This window comes from Manihot esculenta, chromosome 5 (assembly GCF_001659605.2).
Source record: "Manihot esculenta cultivar AM560-2 chromosome 5, M.esculenta_v8, whole genome shotgun sequence".
NCBI lineage: Eukaryota > Viridiplantae > Streptophyta > Magnoliopsida > Malpighiales > Euphorbiaceae > Manihot > Manihot esculenta.
The window spans coordinates 24577890-24596116 of NC_035165.2; the positions used below are offsets into that span (position 1 = coordinate 24577890).

The window sequence follows — 18227 nt, forward strand, 5'->3', positions numbered from 1 at the left end:
GATGCATTTGCCTCCTACTGTGTCATAGTGAAGATCCGTGCTGGAGCTGATGGACCTTCACCCCTGAAACCCGCTGAAGAAGAGGCTGCCCCTCTCCCTCGGCCTCTGCCACTAGCCTGAGTTGCAGCTGGAGCTGCTGGCTGAGCCACACTACCCGAAGCTGTCTGCTGGGACGGTGCCACAAAAGCTGCTCTAGGACACTCCCTTGCCATGTGTCCCTCCTGCCCACATCTGAAGCAGGCTGACATCCCAAACCGACATACTCCTTTGTGCGGCTTCCCACACTTCATACATACTGCATTGTCTGCACCTGAGCTCGAGCCACTCCCTAATCCCAGACCTGACTTGATCTTGTTCCAGAACTTGTTCTTCTTTGACTTCTTGGTGGTACTGCTCCACCTCTTACTGCCTGAACTCAAAGAAGAGGGATCTAACTTTCCCCCACCTGGGGTCTTGGAACCAGAAGGCTGCGCCACTGATTGCTTGACTTTCCCTTCGATTATTGCACTAGCCTCCATTCTCCGGGCCATATCCACTATGGCATGGAAACTCTCCCTCTCTGCTGACTGAATCAAGGACGAATACCTGGAATGAAGCCTCATGATATACCTCCTTGACTTCTTCTGATCTGTGTCAAGATTTTGTCCAGCAAACGGCAACAGCTCCAAAAACCTATCTGTGTACTCATCTACACTCATCTCCTTTGTCTGCCTTAACTGTTCGAACTCAATCATCTTCAACTCTCTTGAACTGTCAGGGAAAGCCCATCCTGCAAACTCATTGGCAAACTCCTCCCATGATAGGCTATCCAACCTCGGGCTCACATAGTTTTTAAACCACTCTCGGGCCTTCTTGCACTTCAGTGTGAACCCAGCCATCTGAATGGCTCTACTGTCATCAGCTCCTATCTCATCTGTAATCATCTTGACCCTCCCAAGGTACTCAAATGGGTCATCACCTGTTTCATACTGGGGAGCACCCAGCTTCATGTAATCGGTCATCTTAACCTTGCTCCCTCCAGATGAACTAGGTTTAGGCACTTGGGTTTCTGGGACAGCAGGTTCTGCTAGTGGTGGAGGAGGTGCAGCATCCCCCGGGTTAGGGTTTGTTGTACCTGGGTAGAAAGATGGGGGTGGGTACATGGGGTACTGTGGGTATGGTGGGTAGAAAGGTGGGTATGGCATGTGTGAGTGATAAGGGTTAAAGCTGGGATAATCCGATGTACCTCCCATCGAATACCCGGGATTCTATGAAAAGGGTGGGTACTGGGGTGGCTGAACAAATCCCGAGGCCTGAGTGCCTCCTTGAGACTCTCCCATACCCTCTTCAGACATGCTCACTCCAAGACTGCCATCCCTCCTCTATCCACATCCATATCATTCCCCACATCCTCTGACATTCCACCTTGCACTGTTCCCCTTCTGCTCACATCAAAAGACCTTTTAGGGTCCCTTGACGTTCTCTCCCTGCTAGACCTGCAGGACATTGCCCTAGCCAATGCAGGAGGACGGGCATTTGTGCCCTCGTCCTGAGGTGGTACTCCAGTCAATCGTGCAGATCGACGAGTTCCTCTCATCTCACTTACTGAAAAACAGCACACATCACCCAAACATTAACATCAAATGGTTCATGTACAAACACATGAACCCGCATCACATACATCACATAAACATTAATGCACATGCATATAATCATGGCATTTCACATCATCATTCAAGACAGGACTCCACATCTTATCCTAGTGGACATGATTTTCCTATTGTGCTTGACCTTTCTAGAACATTTATGAGCCCGACACTCTAGGTCCGACCATATGAACCTAGGGCTCTGATACCAATCTGTAACGACCCGGAAATCGGACCGCTACCGGCGCTAGGATCCAGATCGGCTTAAGGCTGCCGGGACCCGTAGCAAGCCTAACATACAACCTATACACCTGTTTAATCCCATACATGATCAACACATACATAAAAATTTTGAACTTTTCTCATTCATTTACCAAACTCAACCTGTGCATGCACAACTCATAAGCATAACCACCAAACCCCACACTGGAGTCCTTATCAAATACTCCAATGGGGTAACATATCATATTTTAAGTTTGGTTTACATAACATCATAAAACATTTCATTAAAAGATCATGTAACCAAAAAGGGATGAAGAACATACTAGGGTCAAGCACAATTCTAAACCTCAATACTCATCATTACATTACATAGCTGTACTATACATTACATCATTCTCATGTCCATAGCTAACTATTACATAGAACATAACTTTTCTCTTGACTTCCTGCTCTATCCCGTACCTGCAAACCTGGGGGATTAGGGAAATGGGGTGAGCTACAAGTGCCCAGTGAGCAGAATAATAAAATATCTAAAACATATGCTATAATGGAATGCATCACATCACAAACAAATCACATCAAGGATGGACTTGTCACCAGTAGTCCTCTACATAGTCCAACTGTGCCAGGGGCATAGAATGGGCCTCACTGGTCTTTCTCTTACATAACATGACATAACATAACATTCCAACTGTGCCAGGGGCGTAGAATGGGCCTCACTGGTCTTCCATACCGTATCATCATCATATCATATCATACGAGGACTAAAGGATCATCCAACATCCATCCACATCAACATCAAATAATGAAATGCAACATATTCGTGAATTCTAATGCAAACAACCTAGAATATCACATGGTATTCGTGATGTATGAGTCATACTAAAACTTTCATTAATTTAAAACATAAAGGTTTATTCTACTCACCTTAGGCTAGCTCTGATAAGACTCTAAAGCAGCTGACTCACTGCTGGGGTCCTCGGTTCCTCGGGTCCGAACCTACACAGGTGGACTCAAATGAGGGACCAAACATACATGAACATGACTCTAAAATACTCCCCAAAAACCCCCCTAAAACACCTTCAAACAGTCATAGAAATCATGTAAAGGAAGGCTGAACAGGGCACTTTCGGCGGTAGGTTCGGCAGCCGAAAGTCCCTCCAGAGCCGAAAGTCATGCACCTTCGGTGGCACTTTCGGCGGCCGAAGGTCCCTTCCAGAGACGAAAGTCCACTTTCAGGGGCAGGGTTCGGCAGCCAAAGGCTGGACTCCACAGGTAGGTTCAGCGGCCGAAAGTCCCTTTGGCTGCCGAACCTGAGTTCTTCCAAAGGGCAGAACCCAGCCTCAAACATGCACATTTGCCTCCCAAACCATTCAACTCAAAACCAACACTTCCACAACATGCATACACACATACATAAGCTCCTAGGGGCTTCAAACTATTCTAAACCCCAACTACAACACATCAAACATACATAAATAACCCACAATGCTCAAAAACTCAACATTAACCTACAAACTCAAAAATAACCTAAACATGCATTTCTACCCCAAAAACTTCCATAAAACTTGCTTAAAACATAAAACGAGCTAAGGATCTACTCTTACCTCTTGGAGATCGAGAGGGAAGACGATCCAACTCGGAGATGGGAGAAATCTCACTCCTTGGGTCTCCAAGCTTCAAAACTCGCTCTAAGTTCACAAATCTTCAAAAGCCAAGAAAACACTTGTTAAAACTTGAAAGATTGGAGGAAAATCATCAAAAACAACCATGGGAGAGGATGGACTCACCGTCGGCCGAAAATGGAGAGAAAACTCGCCCGTTTCGGCCATGGAGCCTTTATATAAGGGCTGGCCAGACCACCCTTCGGCAGCCTAAAGTGCCTCCAAAACTCATGCAAGTTCAGCGGCCGAACATGGGGTTCGGCGGCCGAATCTGAGCCACTTTTGGAAGCCTAACTTGACCCCTTAAACCATCCCACGTTCGGCGGCCGAACCTGGAAATGCCTCCATGGTCCTTTTCATTCAAAACTTAGTTCCTTTCTTACTTAAAATCATAAAATACATGAAAATATTTTATAAAAACATTATCTTACCCTTCTAGAGGTTTCCGACATTCGAGATTCCACCGGACAGTAGGAATTCCGATACCGGAGTCTAGCCGGGTATTACATATATGATATATAAAATATATTATTAGAACTATATATTAGAATTATAATATCACTATCGGTTCTTTGGTACTATTCCAGTTCGATTTTGGTACTATTTTTGATAAAAAAATCAGAATCAGAATTAAAACTAAATAGTTAAATAAATTCAGTTTGGTACGGTTATGATGTCTAAGATCCGAGAATGGATTTAAACTCAGGAGAGTTTTTGGTAAGTTTGGTTTTTATTTTCTCTTTCCTTCCTTTTATTTCTATTTTTTTCTCTTTTTTCGGGTGTGTAACTACCGTCCTACACTCTACCTCTGTCACATTCACGCGGGCGATTTATACTAATGTATTATGTCTGTATCTTCATCGGGCGACCATTTAATTCCTTCTAGCACCACTTGAACACAATCTTGGACATTGCAGAGTTTGTATTTTATATAGAAGCTGATGGACATTTGAGCCGGATTGCTTGGGCCTATGCGAGCCCTACTCGACTCATGAGGACAGACCATGACCCTATAATGAGACTTGTTCTTTCATTATGTATTGGGCCAGTATTTATTCCGGCCTGGTTTCCTTTAACTAAGGCTGCATTAGGCCCGGTATCTGGAGCCCGGCGATCATCAAGTGTCCCTTTACTCTCTTATTAATTATTTCATGATTAATAAGGGGTAAATTTTGAAATCTCCAATTATTTTTGCACGGCTCTAGGAGAGTGCTATCAAACGTCCTTTCTTTTGTCTTCCCCAATTTCGAATTTTCACTTTCACTCGTTGCTCTTTCTCTTGCACTGCCTTTGCTATTTCGCTTTCCCTCTCCTCTGTTATCTCGATTTTCTGATTCGAGGTACATTTTTGCTCTTTTTATGGCTTCTACTGGGATTCCCACGGTGTGCGGTTTAGCTTTCTCTGTCACTCCTTTCCTTTTCCAACATTTCTCTCGCGACCTAGTAGATACCACGATCTTTAGGATTAGGGTGCACCTGCGTAATGAGTGCATCGTCCTCCCCAACCCACCACCGGAGGGCTTGGTAGATGCTCAACAGGGACATAATTTGGTCTTTTTCGTCAAGCATCATGAACTCGGGTTAACTTTTCCCTTTACCCCCTTTTTCATCGAGGTCTTCTACCATTTTAGGGTGACTCTCCAGATGTTGTCTCCTAATTCCATCTTGTTCATATGTTGCTTTGAGACTGTCTACCTGTGTTTAGGGGTGTAAATGAACCAAACCGTTCGTGAGCTATTCGAGGTTCGATTCGATAAAAGCTCGACCGAGCTCGACTCGATTTCTAAACGAGCCAAGCTCGAGCTTAATTTTTAGGCTCGTTTGGTAAATGAGCCAAGCTTGAGCTCCATAGTATTCGGCTCGTTAAAGCTCATAAGCTCGGCTCATTTCTGAGTTCATGAGCAGGCTCGCGAATAAGCTCGTGAACAGTCTCATTAAGCAAACTGAAATTACTATCATAAGAGAAATAAACTCAAACACTGCATATACTATAATGAGCCAAATCTATATTTTTTAAAATTCAGCTCTATATAGTTTAGTTACACTCTTAAACTTGCATATATTTGGATCATTGAGATTTAAAAACTCATCTTTATAAGTTTACATGCTAATTTGTAGATATACTTATTTAACTAAAATTATTTTAGTTTTAAACTTATTATTTTTAAACTAAAACTCATTATACATGTAAATAAATTAAATTACTCGTGAACTATTCGAGTCTCAGCTCGATTAAAGCTCGACTCAACTCAATAAAAGCTCGACTCGTCTAAGCTCGTTTGCTAAACGAGCCAAGCTTGAGCTTCTTAATACTTGGCTCGAGTTCGATATGAGTAAAGCTCGAATTCGGCTCGAGCTCGAAAAAATTTTAACGAACCAAGCTTGAGCTCTTCAAAACTCGGCTCGGCTCGGTTCATTTACACCCCTACCTGTGTTGGAATTTTGCCCCTTCTATTCATTCTCTACCTTCTTCCGTTTAGTTAGGTCTAACCACGGATTTTATTATTTTGATCCCCGAGCTGAGTTATCTATATTTGTCAGGTATAAGGACTCGATGAAGGGCTAGATAGAAAACTTCTTCATTATTGAGCTAAAGGATAGCTCAAGGATTGAATGGGATGTTGAACTCTCTTGGGGGAAGGTGCCTCAGGGTTGCAATGAATTCCCTAGGCTAAACCTCATAGATCACATCTGCCTTCTTCAACTAACCTCTGTAAAGAAGAAATATGATGTCGAGAAGTGCAAGTTCACGTCTAACCTACGGGACTATCAACAAGTTGGTACCTTTAAGTTTTCCCTTGTGTTTTTCTTTTGCCATTTTGAGTCCTGACTGAATTTATTTCTCTTTTTCAGCCTCCGACATGCCGATGGACAAAATCAAGCTCTCTAAGAACTTGACCCCTATCTTGGAAGAACATAAAGGACACTTTGGCTGCTTTCCATGCCAAAAAATCTATCTTTGATGTAGTTAGGGAGGTTTTTTATGCTGCGGCTCTAGCATCATCAGCTCTTCCTTCTACTCACACTCCTGCACCTTCATTGGCTTTGGTGCCGGTGTCAGGAGGTTCTCATTTTGCACCCTCCCAGACATCGGCTCCTCCTAAAACGTCGGCCTCCTCTAAGGCTCCTACTGCCCCAAAGGAGGTCCCTAAGGAGCCCATCATTGTTAGCGAGTCGCAAGAGGACAAATCGAAGGAGGGCACCAGATCTCCAACTCTGAGTGTCTCTCTTATCAGGGTTATAGGCGATATTGTCATTAGGGGTAGGGCTGTCAAGTGTGCTAGGACATCGGAACATATGGAGGTAGGCCCCTCCCCTTCTATCGATAACGAAAAGAGCGCAGTGGAGAACCTGTCTTCTGCCTTTGACAACGAGCTGCTGAATGGTGTTGAGGTTGGTGTTGACTCCACACCGGCCTCCATAACCGGGATGCTATGCAGTAAAGTGTTTGAGGGAGTTCCAAACATTTCTAACCCCCCATTTCTTGGCATTTGTCTGCAATTTGGCTTGCACCACTAAGTAGGAATCTGCCTGTAGCTCACGCTCTATAGAGGCTCTTAGGGACAGTCTAAGGAAAATGCTTCTTATAGTAAGTTACTTGCTTTTTTCTTCGATACTCTAAATTTAAAGTTTCTTTGACATCATTCTTTTCTGTGGCCGTCCTTGGGCGTGTTCATGGAGATTGATGTTCGGAACCGATCTCTTCAGAGCTCCATGGACCACCGTGTTGAAGAAGCACGTCGGGATGAGAATCTACTTGCTACTGCTATAGCCCATGAGCATATAATTGACCTTAAAGGGCAAGTTACATACCTCACCAGGCAACTGGGGAGTTAAGCGAGGAGGTCGCCAAGTCATCTTAGCGAGCCTCTATAGTGGAGTCTGTTAGTGTATTTGCCCTATGCCGTTATTTTGAACCTTTTTGTATGTCATTTTAGTTATTAATTAAAAGAGGCTTTATTATCATTATTATTTGTGTGCATGTTACATAATAATGATTAACATCCCTGGTTACTTATTATTATGTTGATAATAATAAAATATAACTAGTATGATTATTGATTGATAATCATGAGATAATTATGTATATGTTGATATGATTCAATAATCATAAATACTTGTTAGAGAACAAAGTATTGGATGGACCTGCATTAAGATCACTACATGGGTTATTGTCATAAGTAAATCTCAAAGTAGTTATGTCTTAATCCTTTGACTCGAGATTGTCATAGTTTCCAACATAAGAACTGTTATGTTTTGACATAACCAAACACTATTTTTAATCGGACAATCATAAAGGTTATGATTGAGCATAATAGAAATTATGTAGAGGATATTGAACAATCAAGATATAATTTATCCCTCTCTTTAAGAGAGATATCTTCTGGACCCCTCGATAAGTGAGACTGAGAAATGCATGGCTGTGTTCAAATGAATTGATAGTGTGATCAATATCATTTGATTTTATCAGTCTACTTAGAGATCGAGTAATCACAAGTTTGAACATTATAAGTTTGACATTGACCATGACTTATGTTCAAACTAGATATCGTATGACAAAGAAATTAATATATGTTCTATTTATTAGGCTTTATCGGACTATCGATCCTCATATTAGTTGGGTAATCATAATGTCTTACTAGAGGTCGCTTATGATTTATGGGTCTGGAGGGACTGGGTTTATTGGGTCACATACAAAAGAACGTCGTTGATATGCTATATTAATGGGCTAAAAGCCCATTAGTATAATTAATAATAATAAAGATGTTATTAATATTAATATTAATTATTATTATAAGATAATAATATTTAAAAGATCTGCAGTCTATCTGTAACTATTACAGATAAAAGATTTTCAGTTTTCTTTATCAAAACAAACTGTCACATAAGATATTTGAGTATCTGCGAGATTGTGATAGTGGGTGATAAACACGACTCTTTTGTGAAAAGAATTGTGGAAAAACTAAAAGACTTAAAACGTATAAAACTCATGCTGCGAATTGTGGGGTACCATTTTTTTGGAAAAATCATTTTGAGCTGCAGATTGGAAAAACACATAGCTTATCTATCTTTGAGAGAGCTAGTACTCTAGAAGGATAAAAGATGTTCGTGTGGATACCATTGAGAGTGTTCGTTTCAAAAGCAACACATTGAGTCTGGAATTTTATCTTCTTGTCGAGTTTAACAGAATAGTCTCATATCCTTATTTTCGAAATAAACGAAGCACTTAGATTCTGGGAGGAAAAACATAGATTTTTTATTTTCCGCTATGTGTTTTGAATTGTAGTAATCTCTGAGTTTCCTAACAGTGGTATCAGAGCCAACATGTGCTCTTCGTTTAAGTCGAATATGCCATAGTTGATGTTTTGTATGTGATATAAGTTTGCTCGAATGGCATGATAATTAAATTGTTTAGTTTGTTTTATATATGATGTCAAAAACGATAGATTTATGGGAAAATTACTTTTTAGTCCCTGAGATTTAACGTAATTAACACTTCTTTCCCTCTATTTTGAGGATTCAACACTGAAGTCCATCACTTTCTTCTCCGTTCGAATTCGTAGTCCTTTTGTAAAAAATAGTTGTTTGGTCAAAGAGTCAAAGGTGAGAGGTGAAATTTTTTATCAAAAATGCCCTTAATAAAATTGAGGTGAAATCCCTTCATTCTTCTTCTCCCTCGTATCTTCTCTGTTTCTTCCCTCTATCCTTTTTCTCCCAAATATCTTCTATGTTTCTTCCCTCCATCCTTCTTCTCCCTCATATCTTCTCTAGTTCTTTTATCCTCTCCGCGCATCTCTCTTTCTTCTCCTTCCTCTCAATCCACCCCTCTTCTTTTCTCTTCATTTCTCCGACTTCCTTTACATACCCCACATTTTCAAGGCTCCTCCATCCTTCTCCATCGAGCCGAGAGGTGCCTGGTCGGATTATGGAATCCACCTCGCCTTTGGATCTTAATCTCGGCCCATCTGCTGCTGTGAGGTTTCCCTGCAACAATCATCATGTCCTCTACCTTCTTCCTCTCATCATTAGTCCCTCACTTTCATAATCATCGATTCTTCTTTTACCATTCACCAATCGCACCACCCAATTCAAACATAACAGCATCAAGGACAAGAAAAAAAAGAAAGAAAAACAAAGAGGAAAGTTAAGAGAAGAAGAACATGGCTTCACTCAAGAAGAAAAAACCCTACTCTTATTTCCCACTTCTTCTATTAGCCTCCACTACTCCAGCATGATGAGAAAAAAAGGGTCTTCTTCTTTGAAAGAATTTGAGCAATTTCTTCTTCTTATTCTTCTCTTTCTCTGTCTCTTGGAGAATCCAAGCATCACAAGGGAGAGAAAGGATGGACATTGAAAGGGGTTTTAATAATTTCATTAAGGGCATTTTTGGTAAAAAATTTTACCTCTTACCTTTGACTCTTTGACCAAACAGTTATTTTTTACGGAAGGTCATAGAGCATAATTTAGACCATATTATCATGATGTTATTGATGTTAATTTACACTTTCTCTGTCTAATTTTGTAATTTTAATCTTATTCTGCAGAAAATGGTGTAAAGAGACAATTTGGTGAAAATGCCTCTAAAACTGCCTAAAATGGAGCAAAGGAGAGCAAGCATCCCAAATGCAACTTGAAAAGAGCCAAATAAGGAAAGTAATTTGAAATTCAAATTTCAAATCCTTAAGAGAATTCAAAATTCAAAATCAAGATTCAGCTCATTAAGGAAAGTGCTAAATAAGGAAAGTGACAAAAAAGGAAAGTGCAGTCTACAAAGCAGTTTGAAATTCAAGATCTTCAAGAATCCTTTTCCTTATTGAAGAAGCCAAATCTTTAGAAGATGCACATTCAAATTTGAAATTCAAATTCAGCTTGTCAAAGAAGGCAAAGAAGTCACACATGCCACCTCAAGTCTTACACATTCAAAATTCAAAAGGAGGCTCCACCTCATTAATGTGCAAGATATGGGCGGCATGGGCTGCTCTTGGGCAGCAACTTAACAACTTGGGCAGCAAGTAAGGACCTAGGGCAACACTTTCAACTATAAAAAGACACATAAGGAGCCTCCCCATACTTTTTCTACTCTCCCTTGGATACACATATGGGATTGCAAGTGGCACCATCTCTCCTTCTCCCTTTCTTGTTTTTGGTTTTGGTTCAGCCATGAGTGGCTGAAACCTTTTATTCTAGTTGAAGATTAGGTGATACTTTGGTTGTTTTATGGATTGTGAGATCTAAACATAAGTTGTTTATCTTTTGGTTATTCAATATTTGTGCAATTTCATGCTTGATTCCATTATTGCTTTGTTATTATGATCAATGTGGCCACTTGATTCTTGATTGCAAGGTAATATATTATTATTTTGAATAATTTTGAGTCCGTAATTGCTTGGATTGTTCAAACACAAGAACACTTGGTGTAAAAACTAAGGAAGTTGTATAATCTAGCAATATCACCATGCGTTTGGGTAGCTAGGATTAGATCTCTCTATTTCTTAATGCAATTGACAGTTGTTTTGACGCCTAAGGCCCAAGGACGTTCCTTGGCAACTTGTTGATTAGTGATTAATTAGAGGACGTTCCTTAATTGGTTTATGATTAAGGAGAGATATGGTGGTGAGAAGCGTCTTCTGTAACGACCCGAAAAACCGACCCGTTACCGGCGCTAGGATCCAGATCGGTTTAAGGCCGCCGGGACCCGTAGCAAGCCTACATACCTCCTGTAAACCTGTGGAATCCCATACATAACAACATATACATGATCTGTAAAAATTTTTCTTTTCTCTTATCCAAGCGAAACCTGTGCATGCACAAAATCATACATAAACCCCACACTGGAGTCCTCATCAAATACTCCAATGGGGTATCATCATCATACATATCAGCTTGGATAATCATGGTCATTAACATCATTACTCATTAAACACTCTGTACATAGTGGGGATTCACACACCTCTAGGTCAAGCACTACTATAATCCTCAATACATCATCAAATCATTCATTACATTACATGGTCATAAATACTCATTACATCATGTTCATGTCCACTACTATCTATTACAACATACATGACTTGACTTCACTCTAGCCGACTTCTTGATCTATCCTGTACCTGCAACTCTGGGAATAAAGGGAGTGGGGTGAGCTACTAGAGCCCAGTGAGCAGAAACTAAAAACATTTGTTTTAATTCCTCCATTTTTAGGTATATTATTATTCATTTAACTTTTTCTTTCTTTTTCTTGTTCATGCTTTCATGTATGCGCCATAACACAAACATTTCACAACAAGGATGAACTTGTCACCATTTAGCCCCTATCTTTCTTACTTATACATGCCGGGGGCGTAGAGCCGTAGCAGGCACACCCGGACTTCCATAATCAGTCATAGTGCCAGGGGCGTAGAGCCGTAGCAGGCACACCTGGACTCACATAGGCTATCATGACATACAAGGGCTAATGGATCATTCAACATTCATCCACATCAACAACAAAGTATGCAATGCAACATATTCGTGAATTCTGATGTAAACAACCTAATATATCTCATGGCATAATGATGCATGGGCAATGCTTTATGATTCATTCATTTATTCATTTACTTTAAAGCTTAAGGGGTTGTTCCACTCACTTGGTAACTGAAGCTTTAGCAACGAACTCTGAACGACTATCTCACAACCGGGGGTCTCGGTTCCTCGGGTCCGAACCTACACAGGTGGACTCAAATGAGGCACCAAACATACATGAACATGACTCTAAAATACTCCCCAAAAACCCCCTAAAACATCCTGAAAACATCACATGAAAACATGCAAGAAATGGCTGAACAGGGCACTTTCGGCGGCAGGTTCGGCGGCCGAAAGTCCCTCTGCAGCCGAAAGTCAGGCAGGTTCGGTGGCACTTTCGGCGGCCGAACCTCCCAGACAGAGGCGAAACTTGAGTTTCGGGGGCAGGCTTCGGCAGCCGAAACTGCCTCCATAAGGGGGTTCGGCGGCCGAAAGTCACTTCGGCGGCCGAACCTGAGTTTCTGCCGAAGGGCAGAAACTCGGCTCCCTTGTGTCCACAGCCTCCAAAACGCCTCAAAACATGCATAAACTTGTTTCTACACATGCATACTCATCATACATCACACCTAGGGGTCTCAAACTATAATATACCCCAACTACAACACTTCAAACAACACATTTCCAACATACATTGTTCAAATCGCAGCATAAACCCATAAACCTAACAACAAGCCTAAACATGCATTCTACCCCATCAACTTGCATAAAACTTTCATAAAACATAAAAGAAGCATAGATCGAAGCTTACCTCTTGAAGATCGAGAGGAAGAACGACCCTAGCTCGGAAAATGGAGGGATTTAGCTCCAAGACTTCCAAGCTCCAAACTTGCTTAAAAACACTCAAAAACCTTTGTGGAACCTTAAAACTCAAAGAAAATGGTGGGGATTGAAGGAAAAACACAAGATTTGGGAGAGGGAGGTCGGAAGCTTGCTGTGGCTGAAAATGGGAGAAAACTCTCCCATTTCGGCTAAGTGCCCCTTTTATAGGTGGCTGGCCAGGCCACGTTCGGGGGCCGAAAGTGCCTCCGCATGCATGCAAGGTTCGGCGGCCGAACTTGGAGTTCGGCGGCCGAACCTGCATTTCCCTCACTCAAAACTTTCGGGCGCCTAAAGTCCCTCCGAAAGCATGTATGTTCGGCGGCCGAACTTCGGAGTTCGGCGGCCGAACCTGGGTTTTCCTCCAAAGATTTTTCATGCAAAAACTCATTTAATTTCTTACTTAAAAACATGAAATACATGAAAACATTTCATAAAATCATAGTTTTACCCTTCTAGAGGTCTCCGACATCCGAGGTCCCACCGGACGGTAGGGATTCCGATACCGGAGTCTAGCCGGGTATTACATTCTCCCCCCCTTAAGAACATTCGTCCCCGAATGTTCCTCAACTAACATACAAAGCATGGCATCATTCATAACATATAACATAGCATACAATATATCATACATGCAACACGTAGAACAACTAACACTCACCTCAAAACAGATGGGGGTATTGCTGGAGCATGGACTCCCGTGTCTCCCAAGTGCATTCTTCAATATTGTGGTGGTTCCAAAGGACTTTCACCATCGGGATTTCCTTGTTTCTTAACTTTCTGATCTGAGTGTCAAGAATCCGCACTGGCTGCTCTACATAGGTGAGATCCTCTTGGATCTCTACATCAGGCTCACTAAGAACCTTGCTCGGATCTGACACGTACTTCCGTAACAGAGAAACATGGAAAACCGGATGGATTCTCTCCATCGAAGCAGGCAAGTCTAGCTTGTACGACACATTACCGACCCTCTGAAGCACCTCGAAAGGACCGATGTACCGTGGAGCTAACTTACCCTTCTTCCCGAACCGAACCACTCCTTTCATAGGAGACACCTTGAGCAAAACCAAATCCCCCTCCTGAAACTCTAGCTGTCTTCTGCGGATATCTGCATAACTCTTCTGCCGACTAGCAGCAGTCTTGATCCTCTCTCTGATTATGGGTACCACCCTGCTGGTAAGCTCTACTAACTCCGGACCCGCAAGAGTCCTCTCTCCTACTTCCTCCCAGCAGATTGGTGATCTGCACTTCCTCCCATACAAAGCTTCATATGGAGCCATCCCTATGCTAGCATGATAGCTGTTATTGTAGGCAAACTCCACCAAAGGTAGATGCTGCCTCCAAGAACCGCCAAAATCTAGCACACACATTCTGAGCATATCCTCTATTGTCTGGATGGTCCTCTCTGACTGTCCGTCCGTCTGTGGGTGGAAGGCAGTACTGAAGTCTAATCTGGTACCCATAGCGTTCTGCAGACTCCGCCAAAACCTGGAGGTGAACTGGGGCCCTCTATCTGACACTATAGATACCGGGACCCTATGCAGTCTGACAATCTCATCTACGTACACCTGCGCCAACTTGTCCACAGAGTAACCACTCCTGACAGGGATGAAGTGAGCAGATTTGGTGAGTCTGTCCACAATCACCCATATGGAGTCCAATCTGTTGGACGTCGCCGGTAACCCCACTACGAAGTCCATAGCTATATTCTCCCATTTCCACTCTGGAATCGGTAGTGGATTCAACATTCCAGCCGGCTTCTGATGCTCTAGTTTCACCCTCTGACACACATCGCAGGCTGACACGAACAGTGCCACGTCCTTCTTCATAGCTGGCCACCAATACACTCTCTTCAGATCCTGATACATCTTGGTGGCTCCAGGGTGAACACTATACCTGGTATTATGGGCTTCCCCCATAATATCTCCCTTCAGACCAATGTCATCTGGCACACATAATCTGTTCCCGTAGCGGAGGATCCCCTTATCATCAAACTTGAACTCATTACTCTGGCCTGACTGAACCGTTCTGGCTATCCTGACCAACTCTGGGTCCTCATGCTGTTTCTGAGCTACCTGCTCCAGAAACACGGGTGTCACTCTCATCTGAGCCACTAAGGCACCTGTGCCAGACAACTCCAACTGTAATCCCTCACTCATAAGTCTGTGGAACTCCTTCACCACCGGCCTCCTCTCTGCTGAAATGTGGGATAGACTGCCGAGTGATTTCCGGCTTAGGGCGTCTGCCACAACATTCGCCTTACCCGGATGGTACTGAATCTTGCAATCATAGTCACTCAACAGCTCTACCCATCTCCTCTGCCTCAAGTTCAGTTCTCTCTGACTCAGGATGTACTGCAGGCTCTTATGATCTGTGAAGATCTCACACTTTACCCCATAAAGGTAATGCCTCCACATCTTGAGTGCAAAGATCACTGCTGCCATCTCTAGGTCATGTGTGGGGTAATTCAGCTCATGCTTCTTCAGCTGCCTAGAAGCATAAGCGATCACCCTCTCATTTTGCATTAGCACACAACCCAGTCCCACACGGGACGCATCACAATATACTGAGAAGTCATCATCACTTTTTGGCAGAGCTAACACCGGTGCTGAAGTCAACCTCCTCTTAAGCTCCTCAAAGCTTTCCTCACACTGATCGGTCCATATGAACTTCTGATTCTTCTTTGTCAATTTGGTCATAGGAGCAGCAATCTTTGAGAAGTCCTGAACGAACCTCCTGTAGTAACCTGCTAAACCCAGAAAACTCTTGATCTCGGTCACTGTGGTGGGTCTAGGCCAGTTAGCTACAGCCTCTACCTTCTTGGGGTCTACTTCAATACCCTGATCTGACACAATGTGCCCCAAGAATGAAATGCTCCTAAGCCAAAACTCACACTTGGAGAACTTGGCATACAAGCCATGCTCTCTCAAGGTCTGCAAAACTGTCCTCAGGTGAAGGGCATGCTCTTCTGCATTTCTGGAATACACTAAGATATCATCTATGAAGACAATAACGAAGTGATCCAGATACTGACTGAATACTCTGTTCATGAGGTCCATGAATGCTGCAGGGGCGTTGGTCAACCCAAACGGCATCACAAGGAACTCATAGTGCCCATACCTGGTCCTGAAAGCTGTCTTCGGTACATCTTCATTCCTTATCCTCAACTGATGGTACCCTGATCTCAGATCTATTTTGGAGAAACAACCTGCTCCTGCTAGCTGGTCGAATAGATCGTCGATCCTCGGCAAAGGGTACTTGTTCTTGGTAGTGACCTTGTTCAACTGTCTGTAGTCGATACAAAGTCTGAGGGATCCATCCTTCTTCCTCACAAACAAAACCGGAGCACCCCAAGGTGAAGTACTCGGTCGGATGAAACCCTTATCTACCAACTCTTGCAACTGTTCCTTCAATTCTTTCAATTCAGCTGGTGCCATCCTGTAGGGAGGGATAGAGATCGGTCTGGTACCAGGCATTAACTCAATCTCGAACTCTATCTCCCTAGCAGGTGGTAACCCTGGCAGCTCGTCTGGGAAAACATCTAAGAACTCACTCACCACAGGCACTGAGGCGGGCTCTCTGACATGACTATCTAACTCCCTCACATGAGCTAGAAACCCCTGACATCCCCTCCTAAGCAACCTACGAGCCTGAAGAGCTGAGATCAGACCTCTAGGTGTACCCCTCTTGTCTCCTCTGAAGACGACCTCTGACCCATCCTGATCTCTGAATCTGACTACCTTGTCTCTACAGTCCAAGGTAGCACCATGGGTCGATAACCAATCCATCCCTAGAATGACGTCAAAATCTGTCAAATCTAGAACCACGAGGTCTGCGGAAAGGCATCTTCCCTCTATGAAAACTGGACTACATTGGCAGACTGCCTCTGCCACTGACGGGTCACACTTGGGTCCACTGACCCATAGGGGACACTCTAACCCAGAGACCATCAATCCTACCCTCTCCACGACTCTCGGAGCAACAAAAGAATGAGATGCATCCGGGTCCATTAAGGCATACACATCAGAACAACCAATGATGAGATTACCTGCCACCACGGTGTTGGATGTGCTGGCCTCCTGCTGAGTCATAGTGAAGATCCGTGCCGGAGCTGATGGACCTTCACCTCTGTATCCTGCTGATGAAGAGGCTGACCCTCTCCCTCTGCCCCTGCCACTGGCCTGTGTTGCGGCTGGAGCTACTGGCTGTACCACACTGCCGGAGGCTGTCTGCTGAGACGGTGCTGCAAAGGCTGCTCTAGGACAATCTCGAGCCAAATGACCCGCTTGTCCGCACCTGAAACATGTGTTTGTCCCTGCCAGACATACTCCCTTGTGTGGTCTCCCACATCTCATACATGCTGTAACCTCTGCGCCAGAGCTTGAGCCACTGCCTAAACCCAGACCTGACTTGATATTGTTCCAGAACTTATTCTTCTTAGATTTTCTGTGGCCTCTGTCCCACTTCTTACTGCCTGCAACTGCTGCACTCAGAGAAGAAGAGTCTAACCTTTCCCCACCTGGGGTCTTGGAACCAGAAGACTGTGCCACTGACTGTTTTATCTTCCCCTCAACGATAGCACTAGCCTCCATTCTCCTAGCCATATCCACTATGGCATGGAAACTCTCCCTCTCTGCTGACTGTACCAAAGAGGAATACCTGGAGTGCAGCCTCATAATATATCTCCTTGACTTCTTTTGATCTGTGTCCAAATTCAGCCCAGCATATGGCAACAACTCCAGGAACCTGTCTGTGTACTCATCTATACTCATGTCATCAGTTTGCCTCAACTGCTCGAATTCTATCATCTTCAATTCCCTTGAACTATCAGGGAAAGCCCATCCTGCAAACTTGTTTGCAAACTCTTCCCAATTCATGCTGTCCACTCTCGGGTTCACATAATTCTTGAACCACTCCCGTGCCTTCTTGCACTTAAACGTGAACCCGGCCATCTGAATGGCTCTACTGTCATCAGCCCCTATCTCATCTGTAATTGCCTTGACCCGCTCCAAATACACGAACGGATCATCACCGGTTTCAAACTGGGGAGCACCCAGCTTCATATAATCGGTCATCTTGACCTTGCTCCCTCCAGATGAGGTAGGTTTGGGTACTTGTGTTTCCGGGACAGTAGGTACTGGTGGTGGTGGAGGTACAACATCCCCTGGGGTAGGGTTTGCTGTACTGGTATAGGGAGGTGGAGGTGGGTATATGGGGTACTGAGAGTATGGTGGGTAGTAAGGTGGGTATGGCATATGTGGAGGGTAAGGGCTAAAACTGGGGTAATCCGATGTACCTCCCATCGAATACCCTGGATGGTGTGAATAGGGTGGGTAGTGAT

At 43.5% G+C, this 18227-nt stretch overlaps 1 protein-coding gene across 1 annotated transcript in view; it reads left to right on the top strand.

Annotated features, from left to right (window-relative positions):
- The first annotated feature begins 7186 nt into the window (after window positions 1-7186).
- The window catches only part of LOC110615716, a 44628-nt gene continuing 33587 nt past the window's right edge, over window positions 7187-18227 (top strand). The window contains exon 1 of the mRNA XM_043956804.1: window positions 7187-7332. Within this exon, the coding sequence (XP_043812739.1) occupies window positions 7187-7332 (146 nt within the window). The remainder of the gene's footprint in view (window positions 7333-18227) is intronic.